The 18,627-nt window shown below is 41.0% G+C and overlaps 1 protein-coding gene across 2 annotated transcripts in view; it reads left to right on the top strand.

Annotated features, from left to right (window-relative positions):
* The window catches only part of LOC108343050 (protein MICRORCHIDIA 1), a 58,713-nt gene that overhangs the window by 21,868 nt on the left and 18,218 nt on the right, over window positions 1–18,627 (top strand). The window contains exons 7-14 of one of the 2 annotated variants that reach the window (XM_017581086.2): window positions 1,009–1,087; window positions 1,172–1,300; window positions 11,054–11,152; window positions 15,199–15,306; window positions 15,392–15,541; window positions 16,161–16,259; window positions 18,200–18,251; window positions 18,343–18,454. In XM_017581086.2, the coding sequence (XP_017436575.1) occupies window positions 1,009–1,087; window positions 1,172–1,300; window positions 11,054–11,152; window positions 15,199–15,306; window positions 15,392–15,541; window positions 16,161–16,259; window positions 18,200–18,251; window positions 18,343–18,454 (828 nt within the window). The remainder of the gene's footprint in view (window positions 1–1,008; window positions 1,088–1,171; window positions 1,301–11,053; window positions 11,153–15,198; window positions 15,307–15,391; window positions 15,542–16,160; window positions 16,260–18,199; window positions 18,252–18,342; window positions 18,455–18,627) is intronic. The other variant, XM_017581095.2, reaches the window with a different exon arrangement.

The following is an 18,627-nucleotide window of genomic DNA, read 5'->3' as shown; positions in this document are numbered from 1 at the left end:
TCTATTGGTCGTAGATGATGTTGATATACTTGAAGTGATGTAAGAGAAATGCCAGGTGTTGATATATTCGAAGTCATGTACGAGAAATGCCTGTTATAGTTATCTGCATTTACTTAGTATTCTTTTTGACGCCCTATGACGCAAAATTCATACGGAACAATGATTCGACTCTGAAAAATATAGCATACAATATGTTCAAATACATTTAAAATATATATCTATGCATATACGTGATTCACATAATAAAATAAATATTATTGTATTGTAACTTTTTTAAAAACCATATTAAAATTTAAAATCATTATTAAATATTATCTAAATGTATATGTAAATAGTGAGAGTTGTTTCTATCTACATGTCTTGTCACATTGCTTGTTTTTCAATTATCTGGTGCTCAAATATCAAATCCCAAAATGGAATAAATCACAAAAATTGTATATTTTATGTATATTTAGTGTTTGGCATAATATAAAAATAAAAAAGATGATATTTAAATGAGACTAAAAGAAAAAAATGACTAAGAAAAAATTGTGATTGCTATATATATTAGTGGAATGTTATATCTGAGGCTATTTTAGGAATAAGGGGGTAGTGTGGGATCTTGGGACAAGTTATCTTATTTAGCATGGGTAATAAAGTCTTCTATTGGATCAAAGTTTAAATAAAAAAGGCAATGCGAATTCGTAAAACAGGATTATTAATTCCACACCGATAAGCAACAGTGCTGACTTCTAAGTACTCTTTCTACGTATAATTTTTTTTTAATAGCTGAAACTCTGCAGACACATGTTAAATGTATCTAAACGTATCCGTGTTAGATATGTCTTCAACACATACGCTGGCCTGATGAACATATTGGTGCATCAGAGTTGATACTATATTTTCTATCCTGACCTTGTCCTTTTGGGTTTCATATGTACAGTTCTTCATTTTCTGGAGTTACATTTATAACTTTTAATCTTGGATAAGATTGTGTTCTTTTAATTTCTAAAACTTCTTATTTTTCAGCCGGGCATCACAAAGTGTGGGTCTACTATCCTATACCTTTTTGCGGAGAACTGGGCAAGATGACGTAGTTGTTCCAATGGTGATATTTCCTTCCTCTAATGTTTAAATACGTAATAGAAAATGTTTTCTTCTTTCACTTTATTTAGTTTCCTTTTCCTTGCAGATAGATTTTGACACATCTGGCCATTGGCCTGAACCAATTGTATATAGCTCACAGGATGAATGGACAGCGAACTTGAAAACAATTCTTGACTGGTCTCCGTTCACATCAAAGGAGGAGCTCATGCTTCAGGTTCATTGCAATTTTATTGTATCTTGAAAAAAAATTATTATTTGGAAATTGATTAGAAGTAAATATTTCTGTATACTGTTATTTTGATTTTGGGTAATATTTCAAGTGGTTATTTGCCTGTAGGAAATAGCTTTATCCTTGGGTAATTTTTTCAGATTCATTGTCTATGAACTCATTAATTGTGTATCTCTGAGCTCCCTTGACTGCTGTGCAACTGTTCTTCTGATGAGAAAGCTTCATAAGATGCAGAAATTACAGTGGAGTGTCCGATGTCATTTGGATTGAATAGTCAAAGACAAAACAGCTAAGAAAACGAAAACATGAATCACAGAGCTTTTGATAGGTCTGTTAGTTGAGAGACTTGTTTAGTGAGTTAGTTGGGTAAATTGGTTGAGAAATAGGGCATGATGCCTAAATAGGAAGAGGGGTCGAGAGGAGGAGTTAGTATGGGTGTTAGGGAGAGTCCTAAATCTCTTGAATATCTTGGGAATTTCTGCACTCTTTTTGTTGATCAGTCGCTATGCATTTTTTTTTTGTAATAAAGAAATAGTTTATATGAGCTTCCCAATCTGCATCTTAGCTGGCAAGGAATCCCCTTCATACATTGTATTCTTTTTACCAAATAGAAGCTGAAATGTTTAATGTTATCTCAAATAAATTTTCATGCCACAAAAATCTTATTAATTATGTTCCAAGTTTATGCAACAATTTCAATTTAAAATTGCACATTGTTGCAAGACTTAAGTTTCTACGAAAACCACGTGCAACTTTGTTATACGTTCTAAAATTTTGGCACTAGTGTGTTAGTTGGGGAATTCGTATTTGAGCATGCCCATGAGGTTTGTTGAAGTTGAAGTTAAAGGTTAAAACCAGATTTTTGTTTTCTCAATTTAAGTAGAGGATTAATTTTACCCTTACCATTTCTGTGTCTACATACTTTCTTAACTTTTTCTATTTTGCTGACATCAATTCTAGCAACTATCCAAAACACTAGCATGAAACCACTTCCTTTTTATGTTTGCAATTATAAATTGAATGTATTGTAGAGAGCCTGATAGGAATAAGAAGAAATGGTTAGTCTATGAGAGAAGAAAGAAGGGTAAGTAGCTGTAATAGCCTAACTGCCTATGACAGTTAGAAGTGGGCGAGAAAGGGAGTATAAATAGAGGCCTGTTAGTTGGGAAAATGGGACTTGTTGTTGAATTGTTTGTTGACAGGTTCTGACCTGTGAAGAGGGTTAAGCCTCTGGATTCTTTCTGTACAGATACACTACTGTGAATAATATTCAGTTTTTTCCTATCTTTCTTGTGTCTTTTGGTGAGAAAGAGAGTACTTGATTAGGTTCCCAATTTAGGAACCTATCAATTGGTCCGACCTGCCGGATCCCATTTGGACGGGAGACGTTAGCGCATGATGGAGGGAAGAGTGGTGGCAGTCGAAGGGCACTTGGAGGCTGTCGAGATTGCAATAGCCAAGACGAAGGCAGACACAGCGACAATATGATAGGACATCCAAGCGATCTTGAAAGCGCTCGGAGAATGTAACCACAATCACAAGGGCCAGCATCAGGTTGAGAGCCAATCGTCGGTGAATGATAATGGGGGTGGACCTGACGGCGAAAGGGGAAGAAGAGGAGAAGGTAACCAAGAAGGAATGGTCAATTGGAGGAAACGGGTCGAGTTGCCTGTGTTTGAAGGGGGGAACCATGGATTTGGATAGGCAGAGCGGAGAAGTTTTTCGATAGGGTGGCTGAAGAGGAGAAGCTACAATTGGCTTTTATTAGTATGGAGGGTTACGCCGGAAGTTGGTTCCGATTTTGGCGGGAGAAAACCAAGAACCATTATTGGGATGGATTGAAGAGGGCTTTGGGAATACAATTCGGGGGAGGAACAAGAGGGACGATTTATGAGAGGCTGTCGACCATAAAACAGGCAGGGCCGGTGGAGGAGTATATTCGCGAATTCGAAGTACGGGTTGGGCAAACAACAAAGATACCCGGGGAGCATATTATGGGTTACTTCATGGCGGGCCTACGGGAAGAGGTGGGCGATCATGTCAGGCCGCATGACCCACCTGATCTGATGACTGCCATGCGAGTTGCGCGCGATGTGGAAAAGTTGTGTTCGACTTTGAAGGCGGGCGGAGGATGGGTGTCCAAGAATATAAATTTCCCTAGGGAAAACGGCAGGATCGCTGCTGCCTGCGGAATCAAATCGCGATACAACGGTGCGAGGAGGGCCGACCGAGAGTATCGGGTCTGTAAAGAAAGACGCGACCCAGGGGGAAGTAACGTGAGAGCCACAGCAACGGGAGAGAGAGGAATGTCCGCAATCTACCATACTCGGAGTATGTCAAACGGAGAGAGGAGGGGAGATGTTTCAGGTGCGGTGGACCTTTCAGCATCGGCCATCGCTGCCCAGAGAGGGGTTTAAGGATGCTAATCTTGGCGGAAGAGGAGGAAGAGACTGAAGGCGAGGTGGGAACCGAGATGAATATCGCCATGATGGAGCTATCGGCGTTGTCCGCCGGCGTACGGGGAAGAATAGAACGACGAGAGGTGCTGGTTTTGATTGACAGTGGCGCGAGCCACAACTTTATCAGTCGCAGGGTGGTGGAGGAACTGGAGATGGCGGTATTGGAGACCCAACCTTATATTGTAAGCCTGGGGGACGGACAGAAGAAGAGAATCAGCAGTTGCTGTGAGCAGGTGGCTTTGGAGTTGGGAGATGCAGAAATTGTCGAACGATTTTACCTATTCGAGCTCGGAGGAGTGGAGGTAATCCTTGGGGTGGAGTGGTTGTAGAAATTAGGAAAGGTGACGGTTGATTGGCGGAAGTTGACTATGGTGTACCGACAAGGAGAGAAGGAGATAACAGTGAAGGGGGACCCCACGTTGGAACGGAAAGTGGTGGGACCCAGGGCCTTATTTAAAATGGATAAAGTAGAAGCTTGGCTTATGGTGTGGGAATTGGGCTCACTGGAGTCCAGGGAAAGTACTCAGAATTATTTGGGCCTCACCGACAAGCAAAAGCAAGAGATGGAGTTGCTGTTGGGCCAGCATGACGTGGTGTTCTCGGAGCCTACAGGGCTGCCACCTAGCAGAGGGATGGTGCATCATATACCACTAAAAGAGGGGGTAGATCCCATCAACGTGAGGCCCTACCGGTACCATACGTGTTGAAAGGAGAAACAGAACAGCAGGTCGCCGAGATGCTCCGATCGGGGGTGATCCGACCAAGCCACAGCCCCTATTCGAGTCCTGTCATTCTGGTGAAGAAGGACGGCAGCTGGCGCTTCTACATAGACTACAGGGCACTAAATCGAGCTACGGTGCCAGACAAATTTCCTATACCGGTGATCGAGGAGTTGCTGGACGAATTGGGAGGGGCTTCCTACTTCTCTAAGGTGGACTTGAAGGCGGGGTACCACTAGATTCGCATGGGTGAGAAGGATATAGAGAAGACTGCGTTCAGAACGCACCAGGGGCACTATGAGTTCATGATGATGCCCTTCGGGCTCACCAACACGTCGGCGACGTTTCAGAGCGCGATGAACAACCTTTTCCACCCCTATTTACGAAAGTTCGTTCTGGTTTTCTTTGATGACATCTTAGTCTACATTCAAACTTGGAGGGAACATCTCGAGCATGTTGGAAGCGTCCTTTCAACCTTGGAACGAGATCATTGGGTGGCTAACCGGAGAAAGTGCGAGTTCGGACAAACCTAAATTAAATACTTGGGACATATTATTTCGCACAGAGGCGTGGAGATGGATGATGAGAAGATAAAGGCCGTCGTGGAGTGGGAGAGACCAAAATCGGTGAAGAGCTTAAGGGGATTCTTGGGATTGTCGGGGTACTATCGGGGGTTCATAAAGGATTATGGAAAAATTGCCAGACCTAACGAAACTGCTGAAGAAGGGGAGATTCGCCTGGAATGAGATGGCAGACAAGGCATGGCAAACTTTGAAGAGAGCCATTACGACGGCCCAAGTGCTGTCTTTACCTAACTTTCAGCAACCCTTCCACATTGAATGTGACGCGTCAGGCAGAGGCGTGGGTGCAGTTTTGATGCAAGGAAAGAAACCCATAGCCTTTTTCAGTAAGGCTTTATCCCAAGGAACACTGAACAAGTCTATTTACGAGAAAGAGCTGATGGCTCTCGTTTTAGCTGTGAGAAATAGAGAAGATTCGGAGAAAATATCCCTTGTGTCTTTTGCATACACATAGGGTAGTTTATTTATAATGTAAGATATGGGCCAATGCCCTTAATAAATAAGGACTTGTTACCAGTGATATAACCGGTGGCGCCTGAGTCAAGGACCCAAGGTCCGAGGGAGTGAAAGTGAGTCAGACCAACAAAAGGTGTACCTGTACGTGCAACAGATGCAGATGTAGTGGAACTAGAGTGCTGACGATCCTCATACCATCTGAGAAATTCGTTAAAGATTGCAGGTTTTTCTACGGTATTAGATGAAGTAGGATGGTCTATAGACAGTGATCGGTGAGATGGATCAGAATTAGCCATTGCTACAGGTCGAGGAGGACGCCCATGAAGCACATAACATCGATCAATTTTGTGGCCTAACTTGCCACAGTGGCCACATTTTGGACGTCCTTTACTTGGCTTGCGAGACCGACTTCGATCATCACGTTGGATAGCCATAATTGAGGAATCATCAATATGAGTGTTAGAATTATTGGTTTATGGGTGAGTGTGTATGAGTTGTGTGTGAGTGTGTATGAGCTGTGTGTGAGTGTGTATGAGTGGTGTGTGAGTTGTGTTAAGTGTGTTACAACTAGAGAGCACTCTCTCTAGTTCTATAAATGTAAGATTAAGAGTGGAAATGAAATAAGTCCTTGGAGAAATATTTTCTCCTCTTTTAGATCTCAAGTTGGTATCAGAGCGGGTTCATCCTGCTCTGGTTTCCGTGTGTTGTCCACCAGCACTGTCACTGCTGGTCGCACCTATCCAGTGCCGTTCGTAGTTGTCTGCGGCTGTCTCGCCACTATCTGCAGTTTCAAGTTCTTCAACTTGGTTGTCAGCCATCCTGGTATCTGTCAACTACCGTCTGCCGCCGTCCACCGCTGTCCGCCGCCGGCCACCGTCACCGCTCCGTCCGACGACCACTGGATCTGGTTCGCCTCTTCACGCGACAGCCAACCCTACCGGTGGGTTCGCCTGATTCTCCTCCACGCTCCGTCACGCGCCGCCTCTTTGCGCGCTGCGAACAGGCGCGTGCTGCCCACGCGCCGCCCTCTGCTCACCGGAACATGAGATTGGTTGTCAGCCATGCCGCCCTCTGCTCACCGCCCTCTATATGGGCTCAAGCAATCACCACGTGCTTGGTTTGGAAAGTTTAGCTCCATTGTTCAAAAATTTGGGCTAAAACGCAGTGAAGCAGATCATTCAGTCTTTTATTATCATTCGTCTCCAGGAAAATGTGTTTACTTGATAGTATATGTTGATGATATAGTTATTACAGGAAATGATACTACTGGAATATCTCAATTGAAGGAGTATTTGTGTAGACATTTCCAAACCAAGGATCTTGGGAGCCTCAAATACTTCCTAGGCATTGAAGTAGCTCAGTCAAAAGATGGAGTTGTAATCTCCCAAAGGAAGTATGCTCTGGATATTTTGCAAGAAACAGGCATGATTGATTGTAGACCGGTTGATAGCCCTATGGATCCAAATCAAAAATTAACAACAGAAGAAGGTGAGTTATTCTCCGACCCAGAGAGATATAGGAGGCTAGTTGGAAACCTAATCTATCTTACTATTACAAGGCCGGATCTATCTTTTGCAGTTGGAGTGGTTAGTCAGTTCATGCAAGCTCCATGTGTTGACCATTGGAATGCTATCATTCGCATTCTAAGGTATGTAAAAAAGGCTCCTGGGCAAGGGCTGTTATATGAAGAAAAAGGAAGCCTTCAAGTATCAGGATATTGTGATGCTGATTGGGCAGGTTCTCCTATTGATAGACGATCTACTACGGGATATTGTGTTTTCCTTGGAGGAAACATTATCTCATGGAAAAGTAAGAAACAAAATGTAGTGGCTCGATCAACAGCTGAAGCTGAATATAGGGCAATGGCTTCATTAACATGTGAACTTATATGGGTGAAGCAGTTCCTTCAAGAACTTAACTTCTGTGACATCCAGGGTATGAAGATGTATTGTGATAACCAAGCTGCTCTTCACATTGCATCAAATCCAGTGTTTCACGAGAGAACCAAACATATAGAAATTGATTGTCATTTTGTTCGGGAAAAGTTATTGTCAAAAGAAATATGTACTGAGTTTGTTGGATCAAATGACCAACTTGCAGATATGTTGACTAAGTCATTAAGGGGACCTCGGATTGAGTTTATTTGTTCCACGCTTGGCACATACAATTTGTATGCTCCAGCTTGAGGGGGAGTGTTAGAATTATTGGTTTATGGGTGAGTGTGTATGAGCTGTGTGTGAGTGTGTATGAGTGGTGTGTGAGTTGTGTTAAGTGTGTTACAACTAGAGAGCACTCTCTCTAGTTCTATAAATGTAAGATTAAGAGTGGAAATGAAATAAGTCCTTGGAGAAATATTTTCTCCTCTTTTAGATCTCAAGTATGAGATGTCTCAGTGACTGGTTTGCTCGGTATACGCAAAAGAGCAGAACAAGTAGAAGTAAAGTTGGGTATGACAGGAGAACCCAAAATCTGATCACGGACATGAGAGACATCATTAGAGAGTCCGTATAATGCCAACAACATGAAGAACTTTGATCGTTGTTCCAGTTCTTCAGCAGGAGTGGAAGCAGGAGGTAATATATCATTAAAATCATGAAGAAGGGCATGAATTTTTCCCAAATATTCTGCCATGGGGCCATGATTGCGCGGACCAATAACAGTTAATAGGTCCTGACAAACACCATAAAGGCGCTGAGTGTCATTTGTGTATAACAACTTTGCTTGTGCCCATACTTCTGAACATGTTTCATATGATCGAAACATTTGTTTCAGTGAGGAGTGAAATGGTGGACTTTATAACAATGCATAACTGAGCATCAATTTTCATCCAGCGGGAAGTGTCATTTGTGGTAGCAGTAGTCACATTTTGAGTAAGGTGATCTAAGTACCCCTGACTCCTCAACCAAAGTTTGATGTCGGACGCCCATGTTGCATGATTTGTGCCATCTAACTTGTCAATGGACAAGTGTACATTCACATAATTGGTGTATATTGAGGGATCAGAAGATGAGCCACCAATAGAGGTGTTTGTAGACGAGGAAGATGCCATGGAGAAGGAGAAACCCTAAAAATCCAAAGTGCTCCGATTGACGCAAAGACCACAGATCCAGAAAGAGGACGAGGAGGCGATCACGACGGTTCTAATCGGCGACAGAACTCTCCGAGGACGCGCCGGCACGCGCGGCGGGAAGCGGTGGCACCGGCGATTGTTGCGGCGGCGCGTGGAGGTGCGTGGGTGGTCCGTTCGCCGCGATCTTTGTACCACGGTGGTCGCCCGGCCGAGACGATTCCGATGGTGTGGTCGTTGGTCGATTCTGGAACTCCGACGACGGTGGCGGCGGCGGCGGTTGCGGCGGCGACGACGGCAGCGGCGACAGCGGTGATTATGTGTGCCGGAGACCGTGGAGTTGGCTGGAACTAATCCTATGCTCTAGATACCATGTGAGAAATAGAGAAGATTGAGAGAAAATATCCCTTGTGTCTTTTGCATACACATAGGGTAGTTTATTTATAATGTAAGATATGGGCCAATACCCTTAGAATGGGCTGAGCCCAATTAACAGAAACTCACATCTTAACATCTAACATTAGCCATACAGCATTGGAGGCCCTATCTGTTGGGGCAGAAGTTTGTAGTCCACACTGATCAGAAGGCCTACGATACCTCCTGGAATAGCGAATCACGACTCAGAATCAGCAAAATTGGATAGCCAAGCTGTTGGGGTCCGATTTTGAGATCGTGTACAAGACGGGGACTGCTAACAGAGCTGCTGATGCGTTGTCAAGGAGGGGCGAGGGTGAAAACTGGGAGGAAAGGGAATTGTGTGTGGTGGCCAGGCCCTACTGGCAAGACTTTGAAGAAATAACGAAGGAAGTTGAGGAGGATGAGGGGCTGCAGAAAGTGATAGAAGAAATTAAAAAGGACCCAAACTCCTACCCTGCCTACACACTGGAACATGAGAGGCTGCACTACAAAGGCAGGATGGTAATGTCAGTGAAGTCTTCATGGCTTCCCAAGTTAATGGCGGAGTTTCACGTAACGCAAGCGGGGGGCCATTCTGGAGTATATAGGACGTACAGGAGGATAGTCCAATCATTGTATTGGGTCGGAATGAAAAAAGATGTGACGGAATTTGTGGCTAAATGTCTTGTGTGCCAGCAACACAAGTACCTAACATCCTCACCTCAGGGATTATTACAACCATTGCCTGTTCCGAATGCAGTGTGGGAAGAGCTAAGCATGGATTTCATAGTTCGTTTGCCCAGATCCCAGGAGTATGATGCAATTCTGGTGGTGGTGGACCGCTTGAGCAAATATGCACATTTCCTACTGCTCAAGCATCCTTACTCGGCAAGAACGGTGGCTGAAGTCTTCATAAGAGAAATCGTAAGGTTGCATGGGATTCCACAATTCATCGTGACAGACAGGGACCCATTGTTCCTAAGTATATTGTGGAAAGAATTGTTCAAGAGTCAGGGGACGCAGTTGAAAATGAGCAGCCAAGGGGATGGATGATTGTTTTGCCGTGGGCGGAATATTGGTACAACACAAGCTATCAAGGAGCTATAAGGTGCACCCGTTTTGAGGCTGTGTATGGGAGAACGCCCCCCTCTTTGCATAGATTCATTCCTGGCAAATCATTGGTGCGACAAGCTAATAAAAGGAGGAAGGTTGCAGATGTGGAAGTGGGGGATTGGGTATATTTGAAGATATGGCCCCATAGACAATCCTCGATGCCAACTAGGCTTCACCCAAAGTTGGCAGCAAGATATTTTGGGCCGTTCCAAGTTATTCAGAGGGTGGGGGAGGCAGCTTGTAAGTTGCAGTTGCCAGAGACAACACAAATTCACCCTGTCTTCCATGTGTCACAATTGAAGAAGGCAATAGGAGAACAAAGAGTGGAGAAGAAATTGCCACAGGACCTGCAGACAAAAGGGCCTTCATTCTGGCCAGTGAACATTTTAGGAAGAAGACAACTGCAGGGAGAAGGGGAAAGTGTGTCACAACTGCTGGTAGAATGGCAAGAAGGAGGGCCAAAAGGGGCAACCTAGGAAGACGAAATGACTATCAGGGAGCAGTACCCCGATTTCAACCTTGGGGAAAGGGTTGGTCTTCAAGCGGAGGGTATTGATAGGAATAAGAAGAAATGGTTAGTATATGAGAGAAGGAAGAAGGGTAATTAGCTGTAATAGCCTAACTGCCTATGACAGTTAGAAGTGGGCGGGAGAGGGAGTATAAATAGAGGCCTGATAGTTGGGAAAAGGGGACTTGTTGAATTGTTTGTTGACAGGTTTTGACTTGTGAAGAGGGTTAAGCCTCTGGATTCTTTCTGTACAGATACACTACTGTGAATAATATTCAGTTTTTTCCTATCTTTCTTGTGTCTTTTGGTGAGAAAGAGAGTACTTGATTAGGTTCCCAATTTAGGAACCTATCAGAGCCATTGATGACTCTTCTTTCATTTGAAGAAGTTTATGCATTGTAGACTCCTTTCATTGACCAGTTTATTTTACACTTTTCAGTTCGATGATATAGGATCACATGGAACCAAAGTTTTAATATACAATTTGTGGTTGAATGATGAAGGGATATATGAACTGAGTTTTGATGATGATATGGAGGTATGTTGTATATCTTCACTGCTATATGTACTTTATTCATTTGCAGGTTTGTTTTGGAAATGCATTTTGAGATATTCTTTATTGGTAGAGGACATATTGAGATAAATGTTGGTGAGTATTTGTTGAAATTACAAAGTGTGAGTAGGACAAATATGTTCCAAGACAAAAGTAGGTAATGAAGGCATATTTTGACAACATTATGTTATGACAATATGAATTAGAAAATTTTTTGTGATTCCACAATGGTTTTATAGATATTTATATTGTACTATGTAAGTGGGGGGAACCTTATGTTGTAAGCTGATAAATTAGACCTAAATCCCCTATTGCGTTAGGAGAAAATGTTTTCATAAGCTACAATAAGATATTGTAATTATTACAAGTGTGCTGGTGTAAGATACTAGAGATCTCTTTTAAATCATTACATTAGTGTTAAAGTTCTCTTTGTAATCATTACATTAGGGTTAAAGTTCTCGTAATCATTACAATAGACTCAACAAACAACAAATTTTGCTAGGATAGGGTTTTGATACCTTGTTGAATATAGTGAAAACTAGATCTAGGGTTAATCTCCCATGTATAGAAAATACACATAGGGTAGTGTATTTATAATAAAGAAAATATGGGCTAAGCCCAAACAAAAATAAATATAAATATGTGAAATAACATAAGACACAATATAAATATCTAACACTCCCTTTCAAGCCAATGCATATTGTTAGATATATTATATCTTTTATCTTTTAGTTAGTTTGTTATTATTTCTCATTTGTATTTTGGACTTAGTCCATATTTCTTCTATTATAAATAGAGAACCCTATGTGTGTATTTAACACAAGGGAGATTAATCCCAAATATAGTTTTTCACTATATTCAACTTGGTATCAGAGCAGGTTCTCTGATCTTCTTCCGGGGTCTCTGTTGTCTGCCGGCAGCCCCTACAATTTCAGTGGGCAGCCCTTTCTCTTCTTCTGAAATCTGTGCCACAGTCAGTACCAGTGCAGCCAGTCGCCTCTGCCATCGACCATCGCCAACCACTGTCCGCCGCCAACCTCTGTCCGCGGCCAGCCACCCTCGCCGCCGCTGCCGCCACCGCCGGCCACCGTCACAGTTTCGACGGGTGACCTGCGGATCTGGATCGTCTCTTCGAGCGACGGCCAACCACGTCGGTTTCGAGAGCCACTTCTCAGTCACGCGCCGCCATGCAGCGCTTCTTTCCAGCCAGTCCGCCGTCGCCGCCGCCGAACGTCATTTGCTCCGGCGAAGTCAAGGGTTAGGTGCGCCTTGAGAAGCGCAACCCAACCCTAGTGGTCCCGTCCTCCGAAGCCTCCGCACCAGCTGTCACGCGCCGCTTCTTCTCGGCAAGTCTCGGCCGCGTGTTCTGCACGCGCCGCCTTCTCGGTGTCGGAGTTTCACCGCGTCACTGCAAATCGTCTCACCGGAGCTTCTTGAGTGTGTTTTGGTTCCTGTTTCTCCGTTTTGTTGGCTTGGGCTCATACCTAGGGTTTTCTCCCTCACATTTTTGGAACCCTAAGTCCCTTTTTCTTCTCTAAGTTTAAAATGGCTTCTTCTACTGGAAATCTGTTTCACGGCTAAGGATGTTGATTCTAGCAGTGGGTGCTACGGAGAAAGATTTGGCTAGAGATGAAAAGTCTAGGTTTGAGAATGTGATCTTGAGCAAGATCGACTCAAAATTTGATGTCCAGCAGCCGTTTGTCGCTGTCCAGGCGCCGTTTGCCGCTGTCCAGGCGCCGTTTGCCGCTGTCCAGGCGCCGTATGCTTCCAACGACTGTAGGCCCCCATCACCTCGTCAGTTAGTGATGGCAGTTCCTGTAGTTTTGGGCTTCCAGCCACTACAGGCCCCATCAGTCAGTGATGACAATTTAGTCCCTACAGTTTTATAGCAGTCAACCGCCGCTGCAGTCGCTATCGCCTCAGACAGACGCAACTGCGTCAGTTCTTCTTGGGCTAGAGTTTGGCCCGATCTTCTTGTGATACACTCCTAAGTATCACCACTTGGGAGTTGTCCAGCAAAGAATTTTGGACCTCCAACATATCTTTGGATCTTTGATGCCTTTGTTTCAGCATTATAGCTTAATATTTGGTTTTGTTTTAGTGGTCCAGCAACTGTGATATTTCACATTTCCGCCCTTCACACTAAGGGGGAGTACGTTTCCAAGACACTGCAAGTCACATAAATATGAGTGTAGTCCCTGTAGTTTTGTAGATTTCAGCTACTACTGTTGATCCCGTCACCCCATCCATCATTGATGAGGATTTAGTGTAGTCCCTGCAGTTTTGTAGCTCTTAGCTTTCAGCTACCACTGTTGATCCCGTCACTCATCCATCATTGATTGGGAATCAGTCCTTGCAGTTTATCATTGTCCACCACTGCTCTCCTTCATCCACTTTTGAAGTTGAAGTTTCACAAGCTGCTGTTAGTCCATCTATGCTTGCCTCACACTCTTGAAGACAAATCATCTAGTTCAACACTGAGTTCATCTATTCCAAGCTTAGTTCATACAATTTGTATGCTCCAGCTTGAGGGGGAGTGTTAGATATATTATATCTTTTATCTTTTAGTTAGTTTGTTATTATTTCTCATTTGTATTTTGGGCTTAGCCCATATTTCTTCTATTATAAATAGAGAACCCTATGTGTGTATTTAACACAAGGGAGATCAATCTAATATATAGTTTTTCACTATATTCAACACATATAAATCGTACATACCAAACATGTTACAAATATAATCAATTATAGGTTCTCGTAAAGACTTACTGAAAATATCTACTAATTGATCATTTAAGTTAACAAATTCAATCTTGATGTTTCCCACAATATTTTCTCTAATGAAATGATAATCATTTCAATGTGTTTGGTCTTCTCATGAAAGATTGGATTAGAGCTAATATGAGGAGTTGCTTGATTTCACCTATAAGTGTCATTTTGAGTGAAATTGCAACTCTTTATGCAATTGCTTAAGTCAAACAAGTTCATAAGTGGCTAAGGTCATAACTCTATGTTTTGCTTCTACACTAGATCTTGCCACAACACTTTGTTTCTTGCTTTTCCAAGAGATCAAGTTACCACTAATGGAGACACAATATCCAGAAGTAGATCTTCTATCTGAAAGAGATTTTGCCTAATTAGCATTTGAATAACAAACAACTTTTGTATGGTTATTGAAACCATATAGCAAACCTTTTTCAGGAGATCCTTTAATGTATTTTAATATACGAATGACTGCATTCCAATGATCTTCATATGGGGAACTGATGAATGGACTCACCACACTAATGGCAACGGAAATGTCAGGACGTGTAACAATAAGATAATTCAATTTTCCAACTAATCTTTTATAGTGTTCAGGATCTAAGAAAGACTTCCCCTAATTTGACAGAAGTTTGGCATTAGGATCTATTGGTGAGTCAATAAATTTAGAATTCATCAATCAAGTTTCCTCCAAAATATACAATTCATACTTCCTTTGAGATATAGCAATACCATGGTTGGATTGTGCGACCTTAATACCTAAGAAATGGTTGGATTGTGCGACCTTAATACCTAAGAAATGGCTGAGTTTGCCAAGATCGTTGGATGGTGACAAAGATGTTTCAATTGGAATATTGTTAGAAAAATCGTATGGGGTTCATATGTAATGACTTCATATCACTATATAACATAGATTGTCATATGGGGTTCATTACATGGTCTGATCTTAACAACTTGATTATTTTATGAAGTAATGATCTCTTTTGTTCACTATCTTGAATATTTTCTGCTACATCTTAATTACCTATGTCAATTCTTACAAATTCTTGGTACGAATTACCAACTACCATATTAGGCCAATTTTTCTTGTGCAATCAGAAGCCTTGCTGTTAATATAATTTGTACTACTGAAATCTTTTGTGGTGTGTATGTGTGATGTGTCAAGCACATCAGTGTGTATCTTGCTGGATGCTGTTTCTATAACCTTTCAATTATTTTACATCGTTGATAATTTTGATAGCAGTTATAATCATCTTTGGTCTTTTCCATAGGATATTATGCTGAGAGATGAGGCCAGCCATGGGGCTGAGAAAAAATTGAACAAAAAAACTGTTCAGCTTCAGTCTCATATTTCTTACCGCATTCGTTATTCTCTACGGGTAATCCTTGAGACTTCAATTGTATTTATTGGTGTTGCTTTCTTATTTTTGTTGTGTATTCTGATTGACACTTCAAATGTTTCAGGCATATGTTTCGGTGTTGTACCTCAGAAAATTTTCTAACTTCAAAATCATACTAAGGGGTAAACCTGTGGATCAGTACAACATAGCAGATAACTTGATACATTCGAAAGTAATTCCATATAGGCCTGTGCTAGCCATTGCATCAAATGAGGTAGGATCCATGATATGGAGTAGGAATTCAAAATTGGTTAAAGCAATATGGCACCACCATGAAACTTGCTACATATTCCTCACAGTAGAAATATACTTGAACTAGATGTCTTCCTGACATGAAGCCTGTTTGTGAGATTGTTGTGCTCCAACAGTTAAATAAAAAACTTTTAATGTTATTAAAATTTGCAATCTTTTTCCTGATAATAGTTTTCATAATTTTTGCTTTATAAGCCTCCTAGTACTATAGTATGCGAGAGAAGGACAAACAAAAAGAAACACAATCTCTCAAGGTGGGTAAGACAGGAATTTTGGAGAATATTCCCAGGTTCATACATGAGTGGAGCATAATGGTTTGGTAAATTGATAGAGAGAAGGGTGAAGGGATTTGATTATTGGGTGGATAGACCCTTGAAGACTTGCATTGTCCTTTTTTTTATTCATTTTCTTGGGTGTATCTTTTTCTTTGTTCTTCTGATTTTCTTTTTCATATCAGTATCAGAAGATATTATCAGTGTTTTCCAACTAGTACCATTTCAGTTATCTTTATCACTCATGAGTATTTGACTAGGATATTTTAGTTTTTAGATTTTCAAATTAATGAGTTTGGATTGTCTTAGGCCGCAGCAGAGACAAAGACAACCATTGGATTTATAAAGGAGGCACTTTCTATTAAGGTTAATGGATTTAATGTGTACCACAAAAATCGCCTAATCAAGGTTTGTTATGAATGATTGAAATGCCTTATCTGACTTAATGTTTATTTCAGCTGTCTTTTGAAGTATATTCATTTTCTTTATATTCTCATTCAATATTGAATTTTCATGTGCATGGAATCTGATTTTCTATTTTAGCTTTTATTCCTGAATAAACTTTGATTATTTAGTGGTTGAATATGTGAAAAGTGTTGAATAGTATTCAAATTGATACCCACAATTCTTTTCTTGGCATTTCTGATTAGATCTAAATGGTAGATCACACTGTAAGCTTCAACCTTCCTCTCTTTTTTGGAGACACTCCTGATATGGCATAAGGTTTAACCCTATTTCTGCTATTGTGTTGCTGTTCCACATTAGTGGACCAGTTTCTGGTGCTGTCACAGATCTATTAATGCTGGTTTACACCCCATTATTTATTTATTACTACGTTTCTCCCATGATTGACTATTTAAAGGGATGTAAGTTTTGAAGACTGACCCTCCGCCAGAATTAATTCTATTTGATGCTCCTGATTCTGTGTCCTTGTGCTCTTCCCACTAGTTGCATCTGTAGCTCCGCTTCCATAACCTAATACCCTGAGTTACATCTTCAGGATAATGTGTTGTGGCCCTGCTTTTAATATTTGATTTCAAGCCTTAGAAAGAAACCACTTAAGAATGAAAATATGATGAGAAGGGCTTATGAGGTTGATTATCTCTTATCCGATCCATGTGTTTTATAGAAGAAAATTACGTCAAGAATACCAAGAGTTCACAAGGAAAAGGCTATATCAAAATAATTTTTGCTAATAACCAAGACAACTCTTTAGGACAGACTACTTAACCTATCGAAGCACTTTAAAGGGACCATAGTAACTAGCTGACAATTTTTGGTTCAATTTGGTTTGCACCTAATAAAAAATTTCCAAGTTGGCTATCCACCCTAGTGAGTCCTTTCCTTCAAAACTTTGCTGCTCCACCTTTTCATCCCAATATCTATTTGCTTCAGTTCTGGCCCTTGAGTTGTGCTACTAATTACACTTCCACCTATTTTTCTTTTTTCTGAAATTTGTTTCAAAACTCTTATTCTATACATTGACATTTGTTGTTTTGAAATAACTACATCTGTATTTCTTATGTTTATGTGCTAATAACACATACACTTAACAAAGCAATGAATGTGCACGGAGGTGGGTTTAACTTTTTGTTAAGAAGGCTGATATGAACAGAGAATTGGAAGGGCATATTAGGAAGATTCAAAATGTTTGAGAGGAAGAAGTGGAAACCCATTTCATGGGGACCACAGGCACATGCACACTGATTTTTTGGACAACAAAATTTCCTACATGGTAGGGGGAGGGAATGTAGGAATCTTTTACGTTATGGAGAGAGAGTAGGGAGTATAAGGGTAGTATTACGTGATCTTTTGAGGGGCTGGTTTTTCGGTAGCAAAAAACAGATTTCTGGGCTGGGATTTGGCAATCAGAACGACTTTGTCTATGTTGGTTTTTAGTTCAAGAAATAATGCAAGGATCCCCTTTTGTTACTTTTTTGTATTTTTTATATCTATCAAAGGGTATAAAGGGATTTAGCACCAACCTCAATGGAGATAAATGTAATTATATCCCTTATATTTTATAACAATTTAGAGTATTTTATGTTGTGCGAGGATTAGTTTTTGTATTTCTTTTTTAGTTAGTATTATGCAATATGATTGAGTATTAATAAAAAGATGGAAATAAGGCTAGTGTTTTATATAGTGTCATCATGTAAAACATGAAATCATGTCGCAAACTTCGTGTGTTCATTTCTTTGATCTCCTCTACTCCACCACTCTAAAAAAATTAATTTGACATGTAGAATGCCAATTGGTAGCAGTACAACTGCAATAGAAATTTCTTTGAGAATATATTATTTGGTCTCAATTCTAATCCTGACATGATTAACTTTTTTGTGGTGTAGCCCTTCTGGAAAGTTGTTTCCGATGGTTCATCAAAAGGGAGCTGTGTTGTTGGTATGTTTTTTTCCTTCTCCACTGTTGAGTTATCTCTGCATGTGCTTAATCCAAAATTCCCAGGTTTTTTAATTTACTGGCACATATTTAGGAGTTCTTGAAGCCAATTTTATAGAACCAGCGCATGACAAGCAGGATTTTGAGAGATCAGTGCTGTTCATTCGGTTGGAAAACAAGCTGAAACAAATGACAATGGATTACTGGTTTGTCTCTCGATAGCATAGTTTATTGTGAACAGTTTTCTTTTATATATGGGTTTTTCTTCTTTAATATGTAATATATTTAGTGATTGTTCACGTGTTAGCTAGCGAGCTAATATAGCTTTCTTTGAACAAAATGATTGCAGTTGATGCTTTAGTTTTGATTTTCTGTTAAT

Source organism: Vigna angularis, chromosome 1 (genome assembly GCF_016808095.1).
Source record: "Vigna angularis cultivar LongXiaoDou No.4 chromosome 1, ASM1680809v1, whole genome shotgun sequence".
NCBI lineage: Eukaryota > Viridiplantae > Streptophyta > Magnoliopsida > Fabales > Fabaceae > Vigna > Vigna angularis.
Note: the sequence above shows the minus strand (reverse complement) of the source record. Positions and strands in the feature narration are given on the sequence as shown.